Source organism: Epinephelus fuscoguttatus, linkage group LG22 (genome assembly GCF_011397635.1).
Source record: "Epinephelus fuscoguttatus linkage group LG22, E.fuscoguttatus.final_Chr_v1".
Taxonomy (NCBI): domain Eukaryota; kingdom Metazoa; phylum Chordata; class Actinopteri; order Perciformes; family Serranidae; genus Epinephelus; species Epinephelus fuscoguttatus.
The window spans coordinates 16,751,306-16,778,933 of NC_064773.1; the positions used below are offsets into that span (position 1 = coordinate 16,751,306).

Sequence of the window (27,628 nt, forward strand, 5' to 3'; positions counted from 1 at the left end):
GACAGACAGACAGAGAGGAAACTTAACACACTCACACACAAACACACGTGCTTATCTGTATTTCACAGCTTTAGTGGAAATTGTCTCAGGTGTGAAAATCGTATTATTTTGGAAATGGAAAACAGGGAGAGTGAGAAAGAGTTCAAAATAGATGTGTTTCTGTCTCTCTCTTAATCTCGCTGCCTCTCTTTCTTATGTTTTTTTTCTCCGTTTTGCTTCCTTCTTTCTTCCTTTGCTTGCTTGGAAACATTAACATCACAGTGTTGAATCCAGAGCTCTGCTACTGTACCTATTATAAACCTGCAGTAACAGAACAGACAGCAGATCTGAAATAACTGTTACATCTAAAAACAGCCTTTACATGAAAGTACAGGGAATATTTATTCAAGAGAAGCAAAGTAAAATGTTTGTAATAAGTTAAATGATGTAAAGAGAAATTGATTTTTATCTCATCATCATGCATTTGGTTATATGTGTGCTTGAGTGTGTGTAGCCATCTGTCCGCAGCTAATCTTGCAAACTACTGGACCAATCAGCCTAATATTTTGTGTGCACATGACTGTATGCTCAGGGATCTTTCTTGTTTGTGGTGATTCATTGACTGTTTTACGCTGTCACTGACTGCTGCCTTCTCACTCCTCTTATGCCAGGTTCGCACAACACGATATCAGTCAACACGAAATGTCATACGCAATAATCCATTGTTTTATCTCGTGTAGTGTGTTATATTAGACGACAACTGTAGTAGACAACATCCCACGTCTGGGACGCCTCACGACATCCCAACAGAAAGTTTAGCATGTTTTGCCAGGTTCACACTACACAACATTTTTGTCTGTTCTGACAGTCACTATGCCAGATTAGAATGCTATTGTAGTAACATTTCAGCTGGCACATGAACAGCCACAGTGACTGAAATAATAGTACTGATAATAAAAATAGGACAAGAGTAACCAACATCACACACGTCGTGAAAGATGACCAGGGATGATTGGTGTGGACCATTGTGTGGTGTGTCATGTCTGTCGGCCAACTCACAGCACGATTTTATGACTCCACAATCACCTAATCTGACATAGTGACCGTCGGAACAGAGAAAGATGTTGTGTAGTGTGATCCCGGCATTAACCAGCTCATGGGGGCTGCAGGTTTTCCAGAAACGGTTCAGTTTGGTTAAAAACAGCAAGCCGTAGCTAGTCTGTTGTAGACCACATCCATAATATATTTTGGATTTATTTTTATCTGGAGTATGTGCAGATAAATTTCACACCCAATGTGTTATAATCCACTAAAGTTAGGCATGTTGCAAGATGAATTAGTCCCTGTTTTTGTTGTCTTCACTGCCATTTTGAATGTATGGAAGCCAGAAGGGACAATTCCATTGGGCCCAGCTGCAACAAGGCTTTGCTCTGTTCGCTGCATGGCATCAAACGGAGTGTTTCAGAAGCAGAGCATTTGCCAACTTGATTTTGTAGACTGGCAGATTTGGTCATTTTTCCTTGATATTTGTGCTTCTAAGCAGGCTATGTGGTTAAATGGTTTCTTTTTTTGCCAATTTTCGTTATGTACATTGTTGTTATTTTTTGCTTTCTTGTGCTGTAGCCTACAGATAAAGTTAATACTTTTAAAAGTCCAGTTATGAATGACACAGATCAAAGATTTCTGGCTGTGCTGTAGTCGTTAAAAATACAGATTTGTCAGTTAGGACTTGGTGTTACAATTCCTGGAGTTTCAAACCTCTCAGAATTGTATTGTATCTATATTTCACGTACAGTGCCTGTTAGCAGGAAATCTTGTTCTGCTCTCTGCAACGCGCCACAGCTCCATCAAAAATGGACGAGGCGTGTGTTCTATTAGCTTCAGAAACTTGCTGCGCCGCCTCTGCTGAAATGACAGGAATTATTTAGAATGGCCACGATCAGCTCGGGCAGCCGCCTGGCTGAGATCTGCACTCTATTGAGTATACTTTTATAGTTGTGTATGTTGGTGGTGGATTGTCTGATGATGACCACTGATCGGAGGTCAAAGGTCATGTTTTTATTCACCACAGCATCACTGGATGTCAAGTTGAGCAGCTTTTCTACCAGCTGCTTCACTTCAGCAGAAACACAGAGGGAAAGGCAGTATCAATGTTTTATGGACTTGCTCTCTCCGACTTTCTTTAACACACCCGCACACAAAGATACACACTCACATGCGCACACTACTCATTGTGTTTCATCCTTTGACATTCTTCCTTGCCCTGTTAAACCCTCACATACATCTCTCTTTTCGCAGCTTCTCTCTTCCGAAGCTGTCAGACCTGTCGCCCTTCCCTGCTCATTTTTCTCCATCTCGCTCTTGCCCTTGTTACTCTCATTTCCCTGTCTTGTCATTCTTTCTCTTTCCTCTGTCCGCTCACTTCCTCTTTACAGCTGTGTCTTGCTGCAAAGGCGAGGGCGGCTTTCATATCGAGGGTCACGTTTACCTTCTGAACACAAGGGGATATTCAAAAGCTGCTTTGTCATGAGGTGCAAACACAAATGCTGTACTGCTCACACATTTAGCTTGACTGTTACACTTGTACGAGTGTGTATTAGCAATGTCAATTTTGAATGTGTTGACACTAAAATCCTAAAATGCAATGTGAACACAGTACACAAACACAAAAACTGCTCTTAACAGCTCTGTAGCATGCAAATGTGAACCACTGTAAAAGTTGCTTTATATTCAGTAGCTTACTCAGGGACTCTTTGCACAGATGTGTGCAGCAAATATTGCTGTCGAATTTTTAGATTAAATTGTCAGACGTTCACTCAGAGAGGAACACGGCGTACAAAAGGTGCTTTTTGCCGTGTAGGTGAGGTGATGAGTTTCTGTTAAATGCAAATAATAAAAATGCGTTTCCTTGATTGCTAAGACACACTTAATGAAAATGGGATCCACTTGATATTCATGTTCACCTTTTTAGCATAACAGAAGTCTGCTCTTGCAAATGTGTGAACACTTTGTCATTGGTTTCACACATTGTTCACACCCTTTTTAAAAACAGTTAAAGTGATACTTTGCTCATTTTTAACCAGCTTTGTATCATAACAGTGTAGGTATTACGTGTAAATGAACTATGGCAAACTTCCCTCCAACGCGTCATACTGCGGATTTTCCCTGGCTCTAAGGCTGTTGCTCGAACCACAGGTTGTACTGCTGCATTTTCATATGCCCACTACCACGGACACAAAGAGTATAGAAGCGGACCAAGCGAGAGACCTGCTCCTCTCTCTCTCAGACTAAACTCAGATTGAAGTGTAAAACCAGGCAGCGCTGATCACACATGAACGAAGATCCTAAAATGTCCTCAGAAACATATTTTAGTGCACTGTTTGGCTGTAATATGAGAATTTGTGAACAGGAAGTGGGCAGCTTTCCTCTATAGTGAAAAAAGAGGCTGAAAACTGACATCAAACAGTAAAACAAAGCAGTGCTGATCAAATATAAACCAAGATTCTTTTATTGTATTGCCTACTTTTTGCCTTAAAATGTTTTCAGAAACATAATTTAGGTTAGCGCTGTGTCACTCACCAGCATTTATTGGTCTAATGCAGCGCAGTGCATTCTAGTAGTTGTAGATTTGCTACCTCTTGAGCAAAAGCAAACGGCAGCCCTTTTTCTCTGTCATCTCTCAAAAGTAGTTGCATCTTTCTACCACAAAGACAGCCCAGTTTTATGAATAGACCATATTTCCATTAGTGAAATACTTACTTTTTGTCATAAATCTGTATCGGATTAACTGTGCTGAATAAAAGAAAAGCATCTCTATTCACACCTGATGGAAATTACTTGCATAATTGGGAGTCTCAAACACACCTGTGTGAATCTCCCTCGCACAACTCTTCAACAAGCAGCCAGTCCTTATCCATCCATAAAAGATGCCACATCTGTGTTACTATTTGCAAGCATGGATCAAAGAGGCCAAAGGCACCTGAAAATGAATAATGAATGTAATATTGTAAAATGAATGAAAAGAACATTGCAGGTGCAGAGTGTAGAAGGGTTCGTTATCTCTGGTAAAAACATCTTTAGAGAAAAGAGTACAATTTGTTCTGTGATAGGGTTGCTTGCCTCTTCTTTGGCACCTGCTATAACTATGTAGAGTATCGACAAATGGCACAAATATATATCACAAATTAAGGTTTAACCAGTTAATGTTGATTAGGGCTGGGTATAGTTTAAAAAAATATGAAACTGATAGAGTACTTCATTTGATACCTTTTTTTTGTACTTCATCAAAACCCATCATGTGAACGGCAGCATTCAGTTGTGTAAAATGCCAGCAAACTTTTAGACATTTTGGTGGCATCTCGGCGCACTAAACTGAAAACAAATACGCTGTATGGGTTGTGGCTGCTGTGGTAGTAGGCCATTCAGACGTTGCATTAAATTTGAGAACGGTTGCAGGGATTGGCAGCTAGAAAAACCAAACTTCTTTTCTAGATTTGGGTACATAAAGAATCGAAATGCAGATATTGATTGACCGGACACACTTCTATACTACTTGGTATTTGGTTGTTACCTTAAAGGTATTGCATACAGATATCCAGCCCTAATATTGATAGCTGTATTTTGTATTTCTTTGTTCCTTGTTCAGTGATTGATTAATAAGATATAGTAGTTTGACCACAAGTTGTGTTGTTTGATAGGAATATTTGCTTTTGTTGCATGCCTTTAATGTTTTGTGAGTGTTAGAGCATTTTGAAAATGTGCATTTTGGCCAGCAACTCTCAGTTTAGGTTAGTGTGTGAACTGTTTTAAAAAAGACTAACGTCTGAATGGACGAATGTGTTCCAGCAAATGAGAAACCGAGCAATATTTGCATGACTATAAGCAGCTAAAAAGGCTGTAATTCCATTTCCAACCACTGAGTGTCAGTGTTTGTCTGAACAGTGTCAGAGCTGGTCAGTTTCCTCCCCAGCGTCTCAGTATCATTTTTGGGTTTAGCTTCCAAGCTGATTTGGTGGCAGATTTAATTTCTCCTTCTGTGATGAAGGCCAAGGATTTGGTATTTCATAGGCTGATCCAAAATCAGTCAACAGTGACTACAAAAAACACTGTGTTTATACTCCTCTAAGGCTCAGCGATGGCTTAGTATATCTCTGTGGCAGAAGTGACAGGCTGTATGTAAATAAACCTAATGCGCTCCTATTGACAGAGAAGCAGACTGGAAGAAAGAGAGCAAGAAAGAAAGATAAGTAGGTAAATAAAAAAGACAGAGAGTGAGAGCAGGGAAAGAATAAAGGACAGAGAGAAATATTTGACATGGAGGAGGGGGAGAGGGAGCAGGGAATTAGGATAAAAATGAGGGAGAAAAGGAGGTATGATGGGGGGAGTTGAAAAGGGGAAGAAAAGACACAATAGACCAGACAGAGCGAAGGATAAAGAGGGCAGAGATGAGAGAAAGGAGGGTGAAAAGACTAAAAAAATGATGGGAGAAGAGGCGACAGAAAGATAAATGGAGACAAGATAAGTGAGAAGAGAAGGGAAGGAGAGAGAAGATGAGAAATAGAGAAAGGTGAGAGGAGATAGAGGGCAAAGGACAGAGAAAATGAGATAAGACACAGTATACAGAGGAGCTATCATGACTGATTTATGCTCTCATTTGACCTGGTGTATCTAATCCACCTCAGCTTCTGCCGATATCTCCTGACATCTTATTTTCTGACTTTCTTTTTCACACAAAAATGTAATTTGTATACTGCAAATAATTTCCTTCCCTCCATTTTGGATAAGAAAGGCCCCACTTTTTGATGTTACTTGACAAATTATATTCACACGTAAATCTGGAATCAGGATGTGGTCTGTGAAGGTAATTTTTATCTACAAATTCCTACTAATATCAACTACTTTGTTGTAGCTTCTCAGTGGTCTGGATTTAAATTTGACATAAGTGTAACATGTTTTTATTTAAATCAATGCATATTGACCAGGAAATGCTTCATCATCACCATCATATCATCATTGTCATAATCACAATCATCATTATAAGACAACACACCATCGATTTCCGGGCAATATAGTCTTTGAGGCCCTCAGTCATCATGACTGCTGCAGTTTTTACGTAACAAACTATAATTTATTGTTCTTTACACGCACAGGCTATAGGAACAGGTTTCAGCTAGCTAAGATACTTAGCTACCAACAACACAAGACCTGCAGACCAGAGGGTGAGAGGACAGTGTTTCTAGGTTCATAAACAGAGTTTAGCCATTGTCTGTTTTTTCCAGTTACTGCCCCAAAGTCCCTGTGGAATTCATGGCTACGTTTACACGGTACACATTTAAATCCCTTTAAAATATCCAATTTGAAGTCATCAATTAGTTCTTTTTCATCACTTTATACCAGTGAGATGGCAGCTGTTGTTGAAGTGCATCTTGACTTCATTTGCAATTCAAGATCAATAATTCTTCAGGTTTTTGTGCATCTTGACTTCAGACCAGCTTCATCTCCTACAAATATTTATTAATATATGCAACTACTCTGGGTATCATTGCTGATGCAAGAAGTAGTGTGATGTTCATAAATGCTGCAAGATTTATGTGCGCCTTCAACACTGATTTCTTTGACCAAATCGGCAGAATGTTGGCATTGTATGTTTCTGCAAAACACAAATATGTTACATTTGCTTGTTTCATATCTTGCTGATATGTTCACACTTTACATTTCTTGATGTTTAAATTTGCGCTTTTATGTTGTTGTAATGCTATGGTTAACATGTGGTTAGGTTTAGGCACAAAAACCACTTGGTTAGTGTAGGAAATGTAATGTTCTGGCTTGAAATACCAAGACTGGTTGCTACAAAGACTGCTGGATATGTCCTGTCTGTCATTAGAAAAAGTGTCATGCTAGTATCCACCATCCCATCCTTTAGACATTCAGCTCATACACATGTAATCTAAACTACATATGTATAAAAGAAATGTAAGATGTCCATGGTTTTCAGAGACGGACAATGCCAACATTTTATCTTGTGCCTGAGCTGGTGTCTTTTATCTCACGTCCCATCCCATAAAGGCATTAGCCTTTGCATTTTTTAATATAACAAGGACCATAAACGTTCGCTGAGGCCTTTTCCACTTGGATTAGTTGCCATGTCTTCAAGACAGCTTAACCATACCAGTTATCATGTTAAGATATTGTAATAATATCCAGTTGAAAAAAATTGGAACCCAACATCTTCTAGATGTAAATGTTCTGTCTGGTATTTTGATACTGCCACACAGGCAGCGGCAATGCCAAATTGAAAGGTTATTTGTAGGAGCTAAAGTTACTCCTATAGCACTACATGGAAAAAGCTATATTAAAACAATAAGCATATCTGTCACCTTCATGATTCTCTGCTAAATACTGTCATCCTAATAAATTTCAGAGACAAGGCAGCAGCATGGGGCCCTTTTCACTCTCAATGGCCAAACTCTCTCTACACCTCTTTCAGAAACTTTACCAACTACTGAACACAAATAAATGAACACGACAAATAAACATTACAGAGATATTAAAACCTAAAACAAAACATAGACGTCATTAACACAACAAAAGACATACATCATGAATTGATACAGAAAACCAGAAACAGTTACGTCAAAAAAACATTTTGGGGGGGATCGCTGGGCCAACACACCATATTAGAGACTAATAGAATAATATTTATCTGTATCATACCCAGGTATAAGATAACACACTATTAATATAGGTTTATTTCCAGCCAATTAAAAATTGGGAGGGTACAACAGTTTTACTGTAGGGGAGCAATATGCAATGAAAGCCAGATTTTTGAGATTGTGTATCACCAAAGACACAAATTTAGTGCTCTGCTAACCACGAAATGTTGAAGTTTACATTGATATTTCAGGACATAAATAATTATGAATGTAAAGCAAACTTAATGAGAGAGTGCTTAACAAACAGATTCTTTTAGAATAAGTGATGATTACAACATATGAAACAGAAGGACTCTTTGGCGGTGACAGGATTTCCATGCGTGGTGACATTGACTTCCATTGCATATTGCTGACTTTTGAGGAGAGACACAAGGACAACAATATGGGAGAAGGGATGGACGAAAGGAAAGGAAGGAGGTGGAAGTCTTTAAGGAAGTGTGAAATACTTTCCATAAATAGCACAGGATGGAAGATGGATGGAGAGATAAAAGGACGCGTAGGAGGGGGAAAAATAGCAGCGTCTTTTTTGTTTAATCCCTTGTTCGTTGTAATCCCTCTGGGCACATCGTCCATTTTAGGAAGAAAGACAGGGAGGGGAGGAGGGAGCGGGACGCCAGAGGGGATCTGATTAGAGAAATAAAGTGCAGGAGTCTGAAGTTTGTAGTCCTTAGATGAAGTTTTGTAGTCCTTGCCAGGAGACAGGGTTCTCTGAGATAGTGCTTCCGTGCCATAGTAGCAAACATTCACCTCTGAGGGGTGAAATCAGTCTGTAAATGAATATTTGTATTAAAGCAAAGTCTGTGGTCCTTTTAATTTCCATAACTTCATTAAAACAATTGTGAATACTTTTCAGCGTTGAAGCGTAGTCCAAGAGGTACCGGAAAAGTAGCTTGACTGCTTTTTAACCACGACAAGAGGCTTTTGATTTGTCCAGAAATCGATCGCAATCATTTAACAAGCATCAAGGAAGCAAGAGGCTTATTCCAAGCAAATGTGACAAATACAGCAAATTCCAGTTTAAATGGTGTGTTCCTCTTGAGTCTGTGACATCTGGAGGATGTTATAGGTCCATAGACGGTCTGGGGAGAAACAGACGTGATCGAATAGGGGAGAATATCTAGCTGTTGTCTCTGACTTCATGTATTTAAAAGGTCTCGCCATCCATGAATGATCATTTTGTCGATCCAATTAGTTTCCTGTTCCATATTAAACATCTCTAACAAGTCTCAAGAGATGTGACACTCAGGAGACTCTGTGTTTGATTTCCTCTCATAATCTTTATTAGAGGCGTTGACTACATAAAAGACACCTCTTTGAGTTTATTCATTAAGTTGCCTTTGTTTCCCCTAAGACTTCCACCAGTGCCTGTTTCTTTGGGACTTGGAGGTACAAAGGAATGTCAGAGGAGCATTAGGCCAGACAAGGGTGAAGGGATCTTGGCTGGGGTACTGTTTTTTTGGACGAACTTCTGAAGTGGAGGAGGAGAAAGATGCAGACAAAAGGAGAGCTGGGCACTACCTCACACCACAGACTCTTCTCATCATTGTGAATATTGGTCCATTCGACACCGTACATACTGTAAATCCCTGAAAATTCGATCCAGTTTTACAAACACTGACTGACCGTACACATCGAGTGTCTTGTAACAGCTTAAATGATATGTTTCATGCTAGAGAGAATCCTTTTTTCCTCTCTCAGCCAATATAATGGTAAATTCAGCAGCAGCCAAGAGCAGCAGTAGGTGGTTGGTAGGCGAGTTGGAGGGATGATTGGTAACAAATACTGCAGTGAGAATGGCTCCAAATGGAAGAGAAAATCAGGGAACAGATAAGGTATGTGTATGTGCGGTGTTGGAGAGAGGGAGAAGGTTAAAAATAGAAAGAGGACGAAGAGAGGAAGACAAAAAGTGGGAGAAAGGTGTCAGTTTGAGAGTCAGAGGGAGAGATACCGTAACTGTCTGTGTGCATAAAACAAGCTCTTCCATCTCTCTCCTCTTTGAGCCCTTTTTAATTTTCACCCCTTCCAACCTTCACCCTTTGACACGCCAGCCCTCCCCCGTCCCGTCACTCCTTTAGGCCACAGAGGAGATCTGTTTCTCCTCCCTGTCCTCCCCGTCTGCCTCTCCGTCTCCCATCAGCGGCTGCCTCTTCTTCAGCTCTCTCTGGTACTTTGCCATCAGCGAGGCGTAGATGCAGCCGTAAGCCGCGGCTGCAACCATCATGATGCAAACGATGCCGCACACCACGCCAGCAATCACCACTGTGCCGATGGCACGGCGCACGCTCACGGGTCGGTAACGAGCGCGTACGCAATCCGACGGAGGCTCCCCACCTCCACCTCCTCCTCCACCACCTCCTGTGTTTGAAGAGGAGTCATCACCAGTGTTGCTGCTGTCAGAAATTGGTGTTGCCCCACTGGGGTTAAGAGCGTTCCTGCTGCAGGGAGGACCGCCTCCTTGTCCGGAACGGGAACCCTCACCTCCTCCCCCGTTCTCATCCTCAAGTTGTAGGCAGTAGTTGAACATTTCCACCGGGACGCCACGGATGTCTCGCCCACGCAGATCCTTCGGTAGCGTGCACTCCACCGCGTCCACCTTCCCCCCTGAAGGAGAGAGAAAGAGGTGCAGAGACAGGAGGACAGGGAGAGGTCATTTATAAAATGCCTTATGCCTGTAAAGCACTACCAATTAACTGAGAGAGAGGGAAAGACAGAGAGTAGGGTGGTTGTGCCAACACTAGGATGAGTCATACATCACTTAACACACACACTGAGTTTGCTGTGCCCTCTACACTAAGTTGGAGATAGCCTCAACTAAGCCCTTCTATAATTCATGAGATGACATGCCTGGCTTCAGCAGAGCTGTGTGTGGAAGAGAGAAATATCTGAGTCACTAATTCCCACAGGCGGCAGGAGGGTGGGGGGCTCTACTTTGTTATCATCACATGCTGCATTTGTCTCCACACATAGTATTCGTCTCGAGGTCGCATGTTAGAGAGCCATTGATCTGCACCCTCAGATGCGTAAAGCAACAGAAACAATGAGATAAAGGCGGAGGATAATAGAGAGACTGAACGAGTAAAGTGGTATTTAGCCCCCAGATGCTTTTATCTCAGCGTGTGACAAAAGAAACCCCTCTGCAAACAGAGCTCGCTCTCCAAATATCTCCAAATATCCCAGCCGTGTGTGCTTGAAGTGGTTTGCAGGAGATGGGAGTCAACACAGGCTGCTGTCACCGAGCATTTCACACTTGTTTGGTGCTTTGTCTTACTTTCTATAACACATATCGTGCACCATCTCCCCTTTTAACAGCTACTGTCATGCTTTCATGTTCAACTACCAAATGTCTCCTTGTAATTTTTCTCTGCTGCTCTGATGATTATTAAATTATCATGTCTGCCGCGTGTCAGTTTTCCGTCTGACTCGTACTGAACTGAGCTGGGGAGTTGGGCCCAGCAAAGCAGAAGAGAGCAGGATGAAGAAAGGAGGAGAATGGAGCAGAAAAGAGAAGAGATGCTTCATTAGCGGGGCAGCTGAGGCCCGAGGCGCTGCGGTGAATGTAGATTTTTACACATGAAGAGAGAGCGGGGAGCAGATGTGGTTATCTGATGTATTAAACAGCCTGCGGAGACACGTGGATAATGCACACAGTACACACAATGAGCGTGGCAATGTGTATTCACACACTGATGCGGTTATATTATGTTGCTAGAAGCACAGGCATGCACAAGTAGAAACACACACCTAGCTATCTCTGAACTGAACTAGCATTCTGCCCACTTTTTCATGACTCTTTTGCCCTCTTGTCCCTTCCCCTGTTTGAAATTATATGCACCCTTTCAGAGCTCCTGGACATAAATCAAACACCTACCTCTGTAGAGCAGCCACTCCATCCAGTGTTTAAAATCACGGAGGTTGCAGTCGCATTCCCAGGGGTTGTGTCCCAGTTCCAGGTGTTGTAGGTTGGCAAGTGGCTCAAACGCTGCCCTTTCCAAACCGTGAAGCCTGTTACCCGCTAGGGACAGCCACCTATGACATAATTAGAATAACATGCATTTATTGTCTTGGCTCCAGCTAAAGAGAAAAATTTACTCTTGTGGCACTGATTCAAAAAGCAGGCAATCACTTCATGTAGTGTACTACCATTTCTGTGGTGGCCAGGTGTACGATGATTATTCTATTTGTACAATAAGTTTGCCCCCTGTACAATGCACAGTCACAGTGTTCGAATTCCCATAATTATGGATAATACGATAATTTTGAAAAACTCAAATCTACAACACAGAGGAAAAACACAACAACTTGGACAGTAGCTTAGACGTCTAGAGCAAAATCTAAAAAGCATCTATCATTCATGTTTTTTCTCTGATATGCCTGATTTGATAACATTTTTTACATTGAGTGTGATTACATGGACGTGAATAAGACGTTTATGAGGCTTATCCCGGTCATCATCATATTCAGGATATGATGTTTACATGAGCACAGAAAAATTGGGCTATTCATACTACTCATACACATTCCCAGTTTCTTTCAGAGTATTCCAGCAAGCATATTTGGGTTTGAATTAAATATGGTGTTTACATACTCAAACACATAAACTGGATACTCCTCATAAAACCATATCATATACAGATTATTCATGTCCATGTAAATGCACTCACCCGTAACTTAGAATTGTTGTTTTTTTTTTATGCCTCTGCGCTGGCGACAGTTGTGGCTAGAGGCAATATGTCTGTCCATCCCATTCTCAAAACGCCTTTGGGGATTTTTTCTTCAAATTTGGCACAAACGTCCACTTGTACTCAGCGACAAACTGATTAGAATTTGTTCATCAAAGGTCAAGGTCACTGTGACCTTGCATTTGTCTCATTCTCACAAACATAATGTCTCAGGAACGCCCTTGAGGGAATTTCTTCAAACTTGGCACAAACGTCCACTTGGACTCAACAATGAAGGGATTACATTTTAGTGGTCAAAGAGCAAGGTCACCGTGACCTTACAAACATGTTTTTGGCCATAATATAAGAATTGTTAAGCTAATTATGACAGCATCTCACACAAATGTCTACTGGAATAAAAACAAGAAGTGATGACACTTTATATCCAAAAGGTCAAAGGTCAGCTTCACTGTGACATCATAATGTTCTGCAAAAACATTTTTCTGGCCATTATTCATTATCATATCTCAGGAACAGAAGAGGAGACATTTGTTCAGATACTGAATTGGTGACACTAATCTTGGTTGTGCACCATAAAACCAGAACAGAATGACTGAATAGATCTCATGTGCTGCTGGGTTGAAGATGTGTGTGAGACATCCACTCTTTTGAATAATATGCATAGCTTCTCTGTAGCACCATTCATATTTGAAGCATTGTCAGCTATGATGGCAACATATAAGTCTGGACAGCATAGATGTAAACCTATAACTGCAATTCAACTGATTTACGGAGGCATACAACCGAGATAGGGTACTTTCGTATTTGTCGTATTTGTGACTACAGATCCTCAAAATGGGACTTTAATGGTGTCTGTGAACACAGCATGTGTTGCAGCCAGCACAGGCAGCGGCAGCAGATGTTTTCCTCTGGACTTACACATTATGCCTATGTGTTCCCTTGGTGATAACTCGTGTACAATAATTTCAAGCCTCTGGTATGATTATTTTACATTTGTCATACGGCAATGCTGTTACAATTGAATTTTGATGACACAATCATATCGTGCTGCATGTCATTTTATAAAAAATAGTTTCTGAAATGAAAGATTCCAGGATAAAATTAATTAAAAACTAAAAAAAAAGTAAAATGTGTCTACCTGAGGCTCTGCAGCTCATCCAGTAGCCCCAGCGGTACAGAGGACAGACCATTCAGTGACAGATCCAGACTCTGAAGACCCCCCAAACCCTGTAGAAACATCAAAACAAGCTCTCCATTAAGCCATCTCTGCTTATACAATACAGCATTGTACAGTACACTTTTCTCCCAAACTCATGTTAGCATTATTGGCTTCTTTTACTGTTGCCAAAGGCCAACGCTAGCATCACTCAGTGGGCTAATCTTGTTTAATTTAGGGTCCCAAAGTGAAGTCATGACACGAGCTCATCATGCAGACTGCTTTGGTTCGGATAAAAGTGGATGAAAGTGTTGAGCAAACGGTTTATCACTAATTTACCACCTGGACGGGATCCCAGTCGTGTATAACTGCTTAGGTTGGCTCTACTCCTAAACACAGCCTGTAGAGCCTCGCCCAGGAGTTCAGACAGTGTATCAGCACTGGTAGCAGCTTCTTTATTCATTCACATGCTGGAGTACTTTAGTGGATTGGCTGCACTGATGGTATATCTCACACAGTATATAAAATTCAGCAGAATGTCCTATATGATTTGTAGCTTGGACACGTTTTTTTGTCTTGCTGTATCATCAAGATATGGTGTTGTATTATCAGCAGTGCCTACCTGGAAAAGCTCTCTGTCCATTACTGTTAGTGAGTTGTTGTGCAGAGTCAGTCTCGTCAGGTTGGACATGTCTCTGAATAATCCAGCTGGTAAATTATCCAGGTAGTTATTCGAGAGGTCCAGCTCCTAAAATATGCAAAAACATGACATTTTCACTCACACACACATTTGCATTTTAGACACGCAGTGGATTGTCTTATTGGAAAGGACTTAAAAATAAAAAGAGAAATTCAGAAACCCTTTCTGGGAAACTTTATGCAAAAGGCCTGGAGGAATCTTAAAAAATAGATCAACTGCAAAACTTTAAAGCACATTTTATAGCATAAGATGACACTCCTTTTTAGCATAACTTGCATGAAGTACATTCAAAGGATAAGTGTAAAAATTTCCACAGATCATAAATGTAACAAGCACTCAAAATGGAGAATAAAATCTTTTCTTACAGCAGATAGATGCTCAGCAGTGTGCAAGTAAACTGTCTCCCAGTTCAGCTAATTAAAAAGCTGACCTTTGGGATATTTTCCAAAAAGGGTTCATATGTTGTATTATATTCAATTTCTGCCAGTATACCCCCCTTAATTCTACACACTGAACCTTTAAGGTAGGAAATAAAAACCATCCATGAGGTTGTATTTACCTAGCCTTTTTTGCAGTTGCATTAACTCTCCATCGTTTTTAGTTCTTAAATATTAAATATTAACTTGGCTGAGCTTTGCGCACGGTATGTTAATGGTGAATAGCCCTGCAAAACCTTGAAGATGTCAACTTTTGTAAACTTTTCAGACTGACTTAACTTTTCTGACTGAGAGCAGAGGTTGTCTGCAGTTTGCTCAATATGAGACTCATCATACAGCATCACTTATTGGGGGATATTCAGCATGCAAGGTCAGTGCAGAAGACACTGCACACTATGCTTAACGACATCATATTAATACATGTTCATATGCTAGGTGAAGAAAAATCTCACTGACAATAATTAAAAAAAAGGGCTCCAGACCTCCAGAGAGGAGAGGTTAGCGAAGGCAGAGGCTCCCAACGAGGCGAGCTTGTTGTTGGCTAGCAGAAGGGAGCGGCTCCCTGGAGGCAGGAGGTGAAGGGGAGGCAGGGAGGAGAGACCCCGGCCCCCGCAGTCCACCACCAGGCTGTCTGAGTCGCAGAGACAGGGAGGAGGGCAGGAGGAGGCTGCCGGCAGCAGCGTCGCCAGGAGGCAGAGGACACAGAGGAAGACTTGAGGAGGAGAGACAGAAAACAAACATGATTTATTATTTATTTTTTTCAGTGAATTATCTATTCGGTTTGGAATCTAATCAGGAGGATGTGTGCAGAAGGGCTGCAGAGAAAGTGAGAGGAATAAGCGGACGTGTAAAGAGGAAATGAATTGAAAGGTGGAGAGGTTTTTAAGTGGGAGTGATTAGAAAATCAGAACTGTGTCACAGCTGTGACATTGTGTGAAGAAAAGAGGAAAAGATTCAAAATAAAGGGGAGTAAAGCTGCCTGTTTGTCTCATCAAAAAATGATAATTTTGTCTTTGCTTACACATCCAGTGGAAGATTTCTTCAAAAAAACTGAAAAGTCCTGCTGAAGCTGTATTTAGCTCGACAGATTTACCACAGAATATAAACAAGGGGGGTGGGAAGTACGTTTGGGGCAACTGCACTTTACACTCCTGGCTGACGTTCACTTTAAGTCACGGATCACTGTATTGCGGCTGGAGTGATGTCAATGCAAGATGGAGTCTTGTATTAGCTGTTCATCTGTGTGGATGCACGTGTGTGTAGCCTACTCAGTCTAGTTTATTCTCAAAGTTGTCACCCCCTTGTACTTGTGGTTTTTGTTTTGTATTTACGGCCCGACTGGTATGTTATCATCCCATTAAATGGCTGTTATCTTTGGTTATAAGCCTCATAGATATGGGTCAGTAGGGGCTTGCTATACCACAGGTTCAGAGGGCTGTTATCAGCCCATTTAATGGCTGTTACCAGTTTGTTAGCATTCTCTTTCTGTTTCCTTAAGGCACCAAAACGAGATGGTGAGTTTAAGAAAAACATCACAGTTGAGCTTAAGTATTCAGTATAGTAGTTTGTCATAGGACTAGTCTGGTCTTGTGGGTAAAAGTTTGAGAGGGTCTTTGGGGAAGCCCTTTCTGGCAAAAAGTTTTATTTCATGGTCTGCTAATGTCCTCAACACAATAATAGGTGTGGCAGGCCCCTGCTAAGCCCTATCTATGATGCTTATCACCACAGCTAACGGCCGTTTAATACGGCCTGATAACAGCCAAATATTTATAAGCGTGTCTGGCTTTGTCTTTCTATTTGTCTTTCTGTGTGTACATTTGTGTGCGACTCAAAGCACTTGGAGAGACACTCGTGAGGAAAGCCCCTTCTATTTTATTTCATTTTGGACTCATTGTTTTCCTGCAGACTACAGACGTTTCATCATTTCCACTTAGGATCTGTTTATTTCTCTTTTCCTCTTTCATTCTGTTTTAAGTTTTTGTATCTGTCATTTTTTTGCTCCTCTCATGTCTCTCTTTGCATCTATCAGTTTATTCCTTTTCATAGTCATTTGTGTCTGTCTGTCTGTCTGTCTTCGATCTGTCTGTCCCCCTCTCCACTCCTTAATTCTCTCTCTCCCACTTGAGTCTCTTTATCTCTCTCATTCTCTTTCACTTTGAGCCCCTTGGCACTGTTCTGTATTCCCTCAGTGTCTCGTTACAGTGGCTGACTTTGTTTCCGTCCAATGGCTTATCAGTACGACTTATGCTTTATCTCTCCGTGTATGTGTGAGTGTGGATGTGTGTCTGTGTGGGCATATGCTCGTGCGTGCGTGTGTGTGTGTGTTAAGCACCAACAAAGCGTGATATTAAGAAAACTACTCTGTCTAAACTCCAGACACAGACACAGCACTTTTTACTTCCTGACAACACTCTTTGCCTCACCAGCAGATTTCATCACTTGCATCATCTGCATATTATTAGCATCTATTTCTCAGCGTGCCATTACCTTTTGTCACACTATGTCTCACCCGCTCCCTGTTGTTGTATTTTCTCTCTGTTAGTCCATCTGTTTTTCTCTAAATTTGCCTTCTCTCTCAATTTCTCTCTCCGTCCTCTCACTCGCACTCGAGACTTCATTGCCTTTCACAATATTGGCTGTCTGGCTCCGAGTGTGATGAAACTCTGTGAAATAGCCCTTTACTGGCCACTCCACATTGTGATATGCTCAAAAAACACACAACCACATCATAAATATCAGAAGATATGAGGCATTGCGTAATGAAAATCATCTCATTCTTTTAAAGTAATTTGACTTTCCTCTGGGCCTCTGTATCTCACCACAGATAAAATATGAAGCTTGTAATGACGCATCAAGAAAGAGAGTTGAGAGGATGCTTTATAAATCCCATTAAACCATGTTTTATTCCCTTTAAACTGGTCTTAAATAGACTCCCAGTGTGAACTGAAAGTAGGAAATTACAGTTTTGCCACTGGATAGACAGCGAACGTAAGTAATGATAATTGATGAGTAATGCATTCAGAATGGAAAGACAGGCTGAGTGATTTGATAAGAACATCTAGCTGCCGAATGATTAATCACCTCTTTAAGCTCGTCAAAATATTGTTAAAGGGGCAATTTCACATTTTGGGAAACATGCAGCTACCCAGCAATTAGCTCAGCATAAATGGAGGGAGCAAGGAGAAATAGTTAGCCTGTTGTTTGCCTTATGACCTCACGGTGAAGTTAGACTTTACTGACAGACAACAGACAGACAAATTACTGTGCCCCGCCATGAAACACTCTGGCATATAATCCCCCTAACACCATATATTTGTTTAATATTTATACGGATTATAGAAACAACATAAAACGTTTTAGCCTGGGGTCTTAATGGGGGTTGTTTCTTTTGTTTTGTATCTCTGGATAGAGCCAGGCTCGTTTTTAAACTGCATGCCAAACCAAGCTAACCAGCTGCTGGCTGTAGCTTCATATTTATTGTACAAACATGTGAATAAGTGCATTTCCCAAAATGTCTTTACTATTCTGAATTAAAATCAATGCAATGAAAGTACGATGAAAATTGCAAGGGCAGCTATTTCTTTTCAATCACGGTTTACATTCAAAAAATGCATTTTAACCATAGACTAAAAAATAATGGACATAATCACCGAAATGTTACCTATTGGTTTGTGGACTCTCCTGTTAAAGCCTCTACTTGGCATTTTGGCCCTCGCCATAATGGACTTTTGGAGCCCGAAGTGCTCATATTTTGACAAGAAGCTAGAGCTGTAGAGGAGATAGGGTTGCATCTGACTCATGCCTCACAGACAGCATGTCACTCAGTGTTGCCATGCTGCTAATTATGCATAACTTCAAGCCTTAATAAAATGTAAACAAGTGAGTTATATAAAAATTCACCCCTTGAACAGTTGTCATAAAGGTTTAAATTAGCTATGGAAACCAAAACATGTTTATTTCTGATGTAAATTTGGACATTTTGACATTGGGGCCTGTGGGTATTGATTTCGTTTTGGAGCCAAATCCAAGTGGCCACTCGTGGAACTGCAGTTTTTAACACTTGGCTTCATTTTCCAGCCCCACAACACAAGTGCAAATTCAAAATGGCTGGTTTAGGGCTCAAATATATTTGACCAAATATCTCCAAATCAATATATCAATATATAAATTACATCACTTTACTGTAAGGCAGTCTTTAAAGCCAAGAAAAGACAATTTAGGATATCATGGTCTCCAAAGTCCAAGATAATATTTCATCTCATATTATGATATTGATACAATATTGACATGTTGCACAGCCCTAGTCTGAGAGGAGAATTAATATTAGAGATTCATTAGATTTTCATTCTCTCATTTACACTTATTACACTTTGTTAAAATGTCTGGAAACTCCATTGTATGGGTCTGAATACACTCTCACAATGGTCTCAAAATAGCATCCCTCCTCACAGAGCTTTTACCTGCCAGATGGAACATGACCTCTCTCTGCCAGGACACTGCCCCATTTTGTAATGTGAACCAAAAAGGTTCAGGAAGTAAAGACGGTGGCCTTGTAAGTAAGAGAGATCAGTGTGTGACCTTTCTCCTGTTCCCGTACCCATTATCCTCTCCGCTCCATCCGGCAGTATAATCCTAATCTCTGGGAAAATTAACGCCACTTCATAAATGGATGAAGGGAGAGATTCTGAGGTATTCTGAAGCGTCCCGTGCCATCTTACTTTGTGTTGGAAATGCTTCAGAGGGCCAATCTTTCGCGGCAGCAGCTCAGGAAGGAATCTGGAAGGATTTTGCCACACAGTGGCTGTGAGTTTCCTAGAGCAGGTTTGAAAAGGTACAGTCGTGCAGGAGATTTGTGAGGACAATGTAGCTCGGAGATTGAAGCGCTGTTATACAACTGAGAGAGAGTGAAAGAGAAAAACTGTATGTTTCACTACTTCTGCCTCATATCACATCAAATTCCAAATTGCGGTCATCTTTGTGCACCTTTCATCTCTCTCAGCTGCAATATGGGCTTTATTTTGCAGAGGTATTCTCTTTTTCCCCCACTCCTCCGTTCCTCTCTCCACACCTGAACCCCTCTTTTACTGTACACTAAAACTCCCCCTCAACCCCCTCCTGCCTTGCCTCGGTGCGGAAGCCTATCTTCCAACATTTATGAGTGGTTTTAGCTGCTCTCGTGGAGGAGGTGGTTGTTGTTTTGGCTTATTTTAGCTGCTCCAAATCCTCTCTGCTGTAGCGCTCCATGCAGCCAAACCAGAAGGAAAAAATTCAGCAGCCACAGTCAGAGGAAGATAGGGAGGTTCAGTCCAAATAAGTTTAAGTGGTTCTGCGCAGTTTAATTCAGTCCAAACAGACTTCAGACTGAATCTTTTATAAGAATCCCCAAACACATACCGTAAAAGTGCTGACATTTTGGGCGAATGTAGGCTGGCAATGCTTTCAGCGATGGGAAACAGACTGAGACACAGCATTAAAATGCAACACGATGTTCCTGTTTGATTGAAGCAAGACTTCTGAGGCAACTCTTGGAGCAGTGTTGCCCAGTAAACTCCCAACACCCCCAACTAGTTCTCATAAGTGACACTTGTGAAAAATTTACATTAATCAAAGGTTAGACAATATCGATTTGCTTTTTTTTGGTCTCATTTATTGAGTTTTATAAAATATTTTTTATATTATTTGCAAGGAAAAATATCATTTTAGCTTGTTTTCTTGATAATTAAATATTTTAAACCTCTTTTGTTACATCCAAATTACACATTAAAGCTGGGGTATGCAGTTGTCTGGAAAAGAAAAGAAAAACACCCACCAGCATTTGAAAATACAGCCATGTCCTGCAGCTCTCCCCTCTCTGTTCTAAGCGCCTTCCACTAGACAAACACGGGCATATGCACACACTTTACACAGTAGCAAGTATGAGTACTAGTCATTATCTTCGTGATTGTGATCGCGATGTCATTATATAGCGGCAACTCTATGAGAATTCCTGTCCTGTTTTCTTTGCCAACTTTTGGGCCTGAAAAGCCCTTAAAGATGACACATTAACTGTGTCTCAATTCAGGGGCTGCAGCCTTCGAAGGCTGCATTTGAAGATGGATTGCGTCACATCGGCGCGAACAAAGCCGTCCCATTTCAAAGGTTCCTTCAAATGGGGCCAAGAAATGCAGCCTTCTTTCCCAGAATTTAAAGGATGGAAATGATGAATCCTTCGTGGCCCAGCCTATCCCAAGATGTATTGCGCGCTGGTGAAAATTGGGTGGTTTTCATTATGGCGTCTTACACACCGACAGCAGTGGCGGCAGATTACACTTTTAAATGTAAGTACTGGGTTTCGACCCGAATAGCTAACAATACAAATGTTATAAAACACAAGAGGCCTTCAAACCTAAAATTTTTGTTCAAAAAACAGACTAACATACGTGACGTTAGCAATGCTAACTGAAGTTGCTAATTAGCTTCTTTCATCAAGCAGAGCTGGTTGTAAGGTTACAGGAATGCAAACAGGTCAGGGCGAGAACAACTGGTGATGCAACCAGGAAATCCTCCACAGACCAGACCGTCCCATTTCAGAGACTGTTCAGTTTGGCTGATGCCGTCTTCAAAGGATGGGGCCGACGTAGACCACAAAGGCCAGATCCTTCAAAGGCTGCAGCCCCTGAATTGTGACACAGCAAACGTGATTCACGGCTCTAGTTAATGACACAAACACTAACTGGAATTAGCCACAGCCGGGAGCCTTTGGCTTTGGTTAGCAGAAGGCTAAACAATAAGCAACATTTTTTCTCCTCTGAAAGGCTTTGTCGATGCTGACATGTGTTTATTGCGTTTATTGTCAGACTCTCTTTTTGATAAGTCCATCTTCCTTTTTGGGTTTGCTTTGCAATGTAGGCAGTTGTTGCTAATGCTGGAATAGCAACTTTCTCAACAGGATTGTCTGCCATTGATTCAGGCTTTTGCCATCTGAAGGGACCAACTCACACGTCTTCATATGTAGAACAGCAAATAGGAATGCCCTCTCACAAGCTAGATTTTCTTAGCCTGAAAAGACGACCAAGAAGAGGCACAGAAGTCTTATGCCTTCTCGGACCACTTGAATAACAATATGCTGAAAAGTTGGGGATTTTTACCCAATGCTACAACAACAGCAACAAAACTGCCTACCCCAGCTTTAATCAAATTAATGAAGATTAGAGCTATTAGCTATTAGAGCTAGTTATTGCCCATTTGGCAGATCTGCTGAGGCTTCCAACAGCCCTTCTTTCTTTTCGCCATGCTAACTGGCACTGGAACTGTGCACGAGTTGAAAGGACGCAAATGACACAGGTTGTAGTCAGTGTATGTTTAAATGATCATTTCTGTGTGTGTGTGTGTGTGTGTGTGTGTGTGTGGCTATGTTCACTCCTGCGTCTCGCAGTACTTTCCCTTTAGTTTCTCCATCTGTACAAAGTTGCAGGATTATGGTGTTATGCTGACACACACACACAAATCTACACAGACACTGTCAGTGTGTTATTTTTACCGTTTGCCACCTTCACGAGCATATGAGGCATCATATGACTCCTGTAAATGTGGTGATGTTTCACAGCGTCTCCTAGGCAACACTGCTTGACAACTCTGGGGCCTCAGCTGTCTGTAAGTTTATATCCAGGGGCCCCTGGGTGACACCGGACCCAACCATGATGTCATCACCACAGGCACCTCCGTTACTGAGCTTAGTTGCATGTTACCAGGGACCAAGCTGTTTTCCATGCAAGCGACAGACTTGCTGCTCTCTTATTACTAGAACGACCAGCTGTCCTCCAGGCAACAGACTGACTTGCCTGTATTTCTTAACTCTTTAATGTTTCACGCGGTCCTTTGTGCAGGATTTAAAGAGCTTCGATTTGACTCTTGACTCCCAACACCAGCTACATTACCTGATACGTTACAGTATGCCTTTACTCACATTAGGATAATGATCCCTGAATGCACTCAATGCAAATTACTGTCAACAGCACCTCGGGTTTAAAGGTCCAGTGTGTAGGATTTAGTGATATATATTGGCAGAAATGGAATATAATATAATAAGGATGTTTTCTTTAGTGTATAATCACCTGAAAATAAGCATCATTGTGTTTTCGTTACCTTATAATGAGCAGTTTATATCTACATAGAGTGCGGGTACTCGTCCACAGAAGTCGTCCGCAATGTTGCGAACCAAACACTGGCTCTAGATAGGACCATTCGTGTTTTGGTGTTTTCACATCAGCCACCATATAAGCTGCCCCTCTGTGACGAGCAGCTTTGGAAAAAACATTTTTTTTTAAATGTGAAGCTGCTTTGTTAAGCGTTTTTACCAGTTTAAATCAATGGGTGTGTTTGTTTTTGAGAGGAAGAGACCTCTGCAGATAATTCGACTCCCGGTAAAAATCTCCTGAACATCCAAATCTGAAATTATTAGTGAAAAAAGCTGTGCACATATCAGCAGGTACTGGGCGAGTGGACCATCTCCAATGAGCCGAACAGCGTCAAAGAAACACTGATTTGTAACGTGAAACTGCTTAATTCAGAGGTTTTTTTTTACTGGTTTTCATCACCTGGTCCATTTATTTTGGCGAGTTAGAGACTTATGCAGATAACTGAGCTTCCAGTAAAAATTTCAGCTGGTTGCAATCTGCAATCCACACTGCTAGATGCCACTAAATCCCCTAAATCTTACGCACTGTTCCTTTAAGAAAATTGTGATCAGCATTTTTCACTATTTTCTGAGTTTTTATTGACCAAATGATTCAGATCTTATCATCGGTAAAGATAATTGATCAACTTCTACTTTGGCATTTGGCATATTTTAGGGTCAGTATCAATCAAAATGTTGCAAATACAATAAAGCATAATGAAAAAAAAGGGACCTGCACACGAGCTGGTCTTCCCCAAGATCAACTAGTGCCTTCAGTAGTAGCAATAATGCTAGGATAATGTTGACAGCATATATCATATATTAATATTATCCTATATTGTGTGCATGATAGTCAGTGTTAAATATCAGTTGCAAGGATCCAGTTTGGTTTTATCAGAGTGATGATACAAAACTTGCTAGTTCTGTAAGTGATGATAAGAGACATGATGGATACATGATAATATGATAATGCCTTCCCCTGTTTGACTAACAGAGACAGTTATGAGTATCTTAAGAATTATAACTTGTCATATCTGATGTGTAACCTCCCATTTGTACTATCTCACACACACACTATCTACACACTGTGTGGCCTGTCCTTCTGCCGCAACAGTGTCTGTGTAATTTGTCAGAGGCTGTTACATGTCTGATCTCCACCGTAACCCGAGACCTCATTTAGTTAGCAGATGGAAAATAGCCAGGCAGCGTGTGCACAGCGTGTGCACGCAGTGTGCTCGCCTTGGATTTAGTGTATGTTTGAATCCCTTTATACAGTCTGCCGTCTCACCATACGCATGGCTTTACTGTCTGAGGCTCAGAATAAGAGCTATCAAAGAATACACAACACTCATATCAAGGTCCCTGCAGTACAACCGCATTATTTCAACACTGACAAGGTAATGCCGTGTTACCGTAGCAACCAAGTGCTATAGACAGTGGTAAAAAAAAAAAAAGGAAGAGAAGGCATAGGGAGAGAAGTTTGTGGTTCACATCAAATCCAATCATTTAACCCACATTATCTCTTTTCTCTCTCACACACAACCTTTCTGCCTGACTCTTGGGCACTTAATCGCTTACTCACACACAGGAAGTCATGGTCGTACACATACACACACACACACACACACACACACACACACACACACACGCTGACACACACACGTACAGCAGTTGAGGATAAGCAGGAACAGGGTGCAGGGGTTTAGGCTGCACTCCTGCTGACAGTGTGATGAGAGGAGAGGAGAGACGCTTTCTCTTTCTCCAAAATCTTGGGGTTTTTTTTGTATCCTGTATTTCTCAGCCCCTGTGGGATTACTTCCAGTATTTCTGTCTTTCTCCCATCTCTGTTTACTTTTTCTCCTTCTCTCATCCTCCATTTCTCTCCCACCTACCGTCTCTCTCTGTCTCCACTGTGTCCATTACTCCCATGATGAATTCTGCATCGGTAAGACAGAATCATTATTTTGACTTGGAGGGGTGAGAGTGGGTAAAATGTAGACTGATCTGCCTCTCTAATTCATGCTATCTGTATCAATTTGTTGTGACACGTGCGCTCACACACACCAAAGCATGGCCCATGGGAGAGTATGACACACAGTGACATTGTTTCCGGGATAGTGGCTATTAATTAGTGGGAGTGACAGGTAAGACAGAAAGAGGGAGAGATAAAAGGATGAGAACAAAGGGGAAAGAGGTGATGGAAAACAAGTTATCAGTGAAGCAAAATCTGAGGCCATTTTTAGCAAATCCCCAGCTGAATATTTCGCTGTAACACCATGTCTTTGATGGATGTAGCATTGCTTCCTACTGACCACTCAACTGGGCCTCGGTCCAAGGCTGAATACATTCAGAATTTGGAGAGAAAATGAAGGGCGCTTGGCTTTTTGATGTCACATCCGCGTCAGTGCGACTAGAATAGAATAGATTCTGCATTGGATGTGTGACAAGTCGTAATGTATGCCCACTCATCCCTCCGATGGGATGGATAGACGGGTGGTATTGATCCAAAGTACACACACATACGCACAGTATGTGAGAGACAACCGTCATGTTGTGGTTTTTAATGTCATTGTTTCCTGAGTTTTTAGTTGGTTATATTGTCTGTGCTGTAAACCACAATTTTTATAGACAGACAGAATGATCGAGGTGAAGTAGTAGCTCTAATCCTAATATTAGACTTGGTTGTACAGTGCTTGAGATCTCTTATCTTGCTAATTGGATGCCCTTTTCACAGGCTTGTGGAGTGTTCACAAAGACAAATCGAGCACATCTCTGATGGCTTATATTATCCGGGACCATTATCAGCCATTTTCTATGATTACTCGCTGGGTAAAGTTCTATTTTTTCTCAGGAGTGGGCCTTGCTAGCTTATCAGCCTCATGCTGGATCCATACTGAACTTGCTTTGAGTGTAATACAATATCAGTGTCGCTCGGCAAATGCTGAACTGGAGTGGGGCTGTTTGTGGTGCAGAGGATTATCCAGATTTATCCCTGCCAATGTCCTTTGAAAGTGGGCCAGTGCCACATATTTGTGTGTTTCATTTGGCACATTCCTGTTGTACCTGCACCAAACTAAACTGTGGTCAAAAGGGATGGGGAAATAAACCTGCTTGCAGACATGTGCATGCACGTTTATGCATGCGTCGTGCCCAGCTGGCGCTAGTTCAAGGTCACCTCAGAGGTAGCAATCATCTAATTCCTACTTGGAGCTTATTGCCAAGCTGACGAAAATCACCACATCAAACTAAACGTAAAGTCCTAGATCATAAACATTACAAGCCACCACCACTCAGGAGGTCAGGGGTCAAAGCCTCTCCAGATAGGAGATTATATTTCTGTATTCCTAGAAACATCAATACTATAAACTGTTGCAGGGAAGAAGACAGAAATAAATTTGTGATGGGTTGTGGCTTGTGGTGAAAAATTACAGCCCAGTCAGCCAGAATGAAATGCTGTCATTGAACGTTTCTGCAAACCACATGTATGTTTTTGTTCGTTTCATATGTATCATATCAACATTTCTAAAGTGACACAAGTCAGATTATGTAAGATGAGCTTCTCGTCAGCGGGAGGAGGGCATGGTCGATGGCGTGACATCAAGACGAGATGACTGCCAAGCAGCATAAAGCAGCAGACCACTGATCAAAACCAACAAACAATGAAAGTGGGTAATTTTAATTTGTCAGGACTTTTTTTTGGATAAAACCAGCTATTTTTTTAACAATATGTCAAGACATTTCTAGCTATGTTTTTGTGACAAATCGAGGTATCTTTTAAGGAGAGTTTATGGTATTATCAGCTGTGTTTGCAGTGACCAAACTGGGTATTTTAAGCCAAAACATGATGTTTGTTAACCTTAACCAAGTGTTCTTTTGTGTGTGTATGCTTAACGCTAACCACACATTAACCACAGCATTGTCACAGCATAAAATTAAAAATTGAAATGTAAAGTTTCAACATATCCGCTACACATGAACATATAAAATGTACAAATGTAGCATATCAGTGGTTTGTAGAAACCTACAATGCCGATATTTATTCTGGCAACTGGGTTAAAAATGATAAAGTAAAATTCAAAATGTTCAAGTCGTCCCTCAATGGAGAAACCTTGCTGTTTAAAAGCTCACTCTTGGCGGAATTAATGTGAGTGTCCTGTGATCCGTACCACTCAAAATAACTTTCAATTACATTAAAATGGCTATTGATTACATACTTGAATTTGCCAGATGCTTCGGATAGTTTGCCAACAAGCTGCCACTCCAGTTTCTATTTAACTCCAAGTCTCATGTAACACCAAGGATCACGCTCCACTTCATACCTAATGCCGCACACACACATACACACATACACACACACACTGTCACGCATCTGTGGCTTCATGCCAAACCCAACATCCCAGCAGGGTTGAGAAGTGCCACCAGCTACTAACCACCCAGCAATACATTGACATTCCTTGTTGGTGCCTTCTCAAAGTTGACCAGTGTGCATCTAGTCATGGATGAGAGGCTCTTGCTCGTGACATGTGAGATGTAAACATTAATGGAGTCTTCCTCGGCTGAGATGTACCGTTAGCTAGCTCAGTGGTGCTAGGTGAGCTAGCAGTAGATGCACACAGGCAGACATCTCTAAGGCCGATATCTCCAACACTCTCCAACACTCTGCAACTCACACCAAAACAATCTAGACTAATAAATAGCACTACAGGTAAGAGGTAAAATGTGCACTTTTGATTTTGGGGTTAGCTGTCCCTTTAAAGAGGTAATGCATCCAATCAGTTTAACAGCCTAATAGCTGCTGCAGGCAGACACA

General features: G+C 41.3%; 2 protein-coding genes across 3 annotated transcripts in view; one reads left to right on the top strand and one right to left on the bottom strand.

The window, feature by feature from the left end:
* cacna2d4a (calcium channel, voltage-dependent, alpha 2/delta subunit 4a) overlaps window positions 1-27,628 on the top strand; it is a 157,461-nt gene that overhangs the window by 50,177 nt on the left and 79,656 nt on the right. The gene's annotated exons all lie outside the window — the stretch shown is intronic.
* The window catches only part of lrtm2a (leucine-rich repeats and transmembrane domains 2a), a 35,029-nt gene continuing 13,294 nt past the window's right edge, over window positions 5,894-27,628 (bottom strand). For both annotated transcript variants that reach the window (XM_049566682.1, XM_049566683.1), the window contains 5 exons: window positions 15,146-15,375; window positions 14,149-14,274; window positions 13,509-13,597; window positions 11,560-11,717; window positions 5,894-10,292 (listed from right to left, as the gene is read on the bottom strand). In XM_049566682.1, the coding sequence (XP_049422639.1) occupies window positions 9,763-10,292; window positions 11,560-11,717; window positions 13,509-13,597; window positions 14,149-14,274; window positions 15,146-15,375 (1,133 nt within the window). In that variant the 3' untranslated portion in view covers window positions 5,894-9,762. The remainder of the gene's footprint in view (window positions 10,293-11,559; window positions 11,718-13,508; window positions 13,598-14,148; window positions 14,275-15,145; window positions 15,376-27,628) is intronic.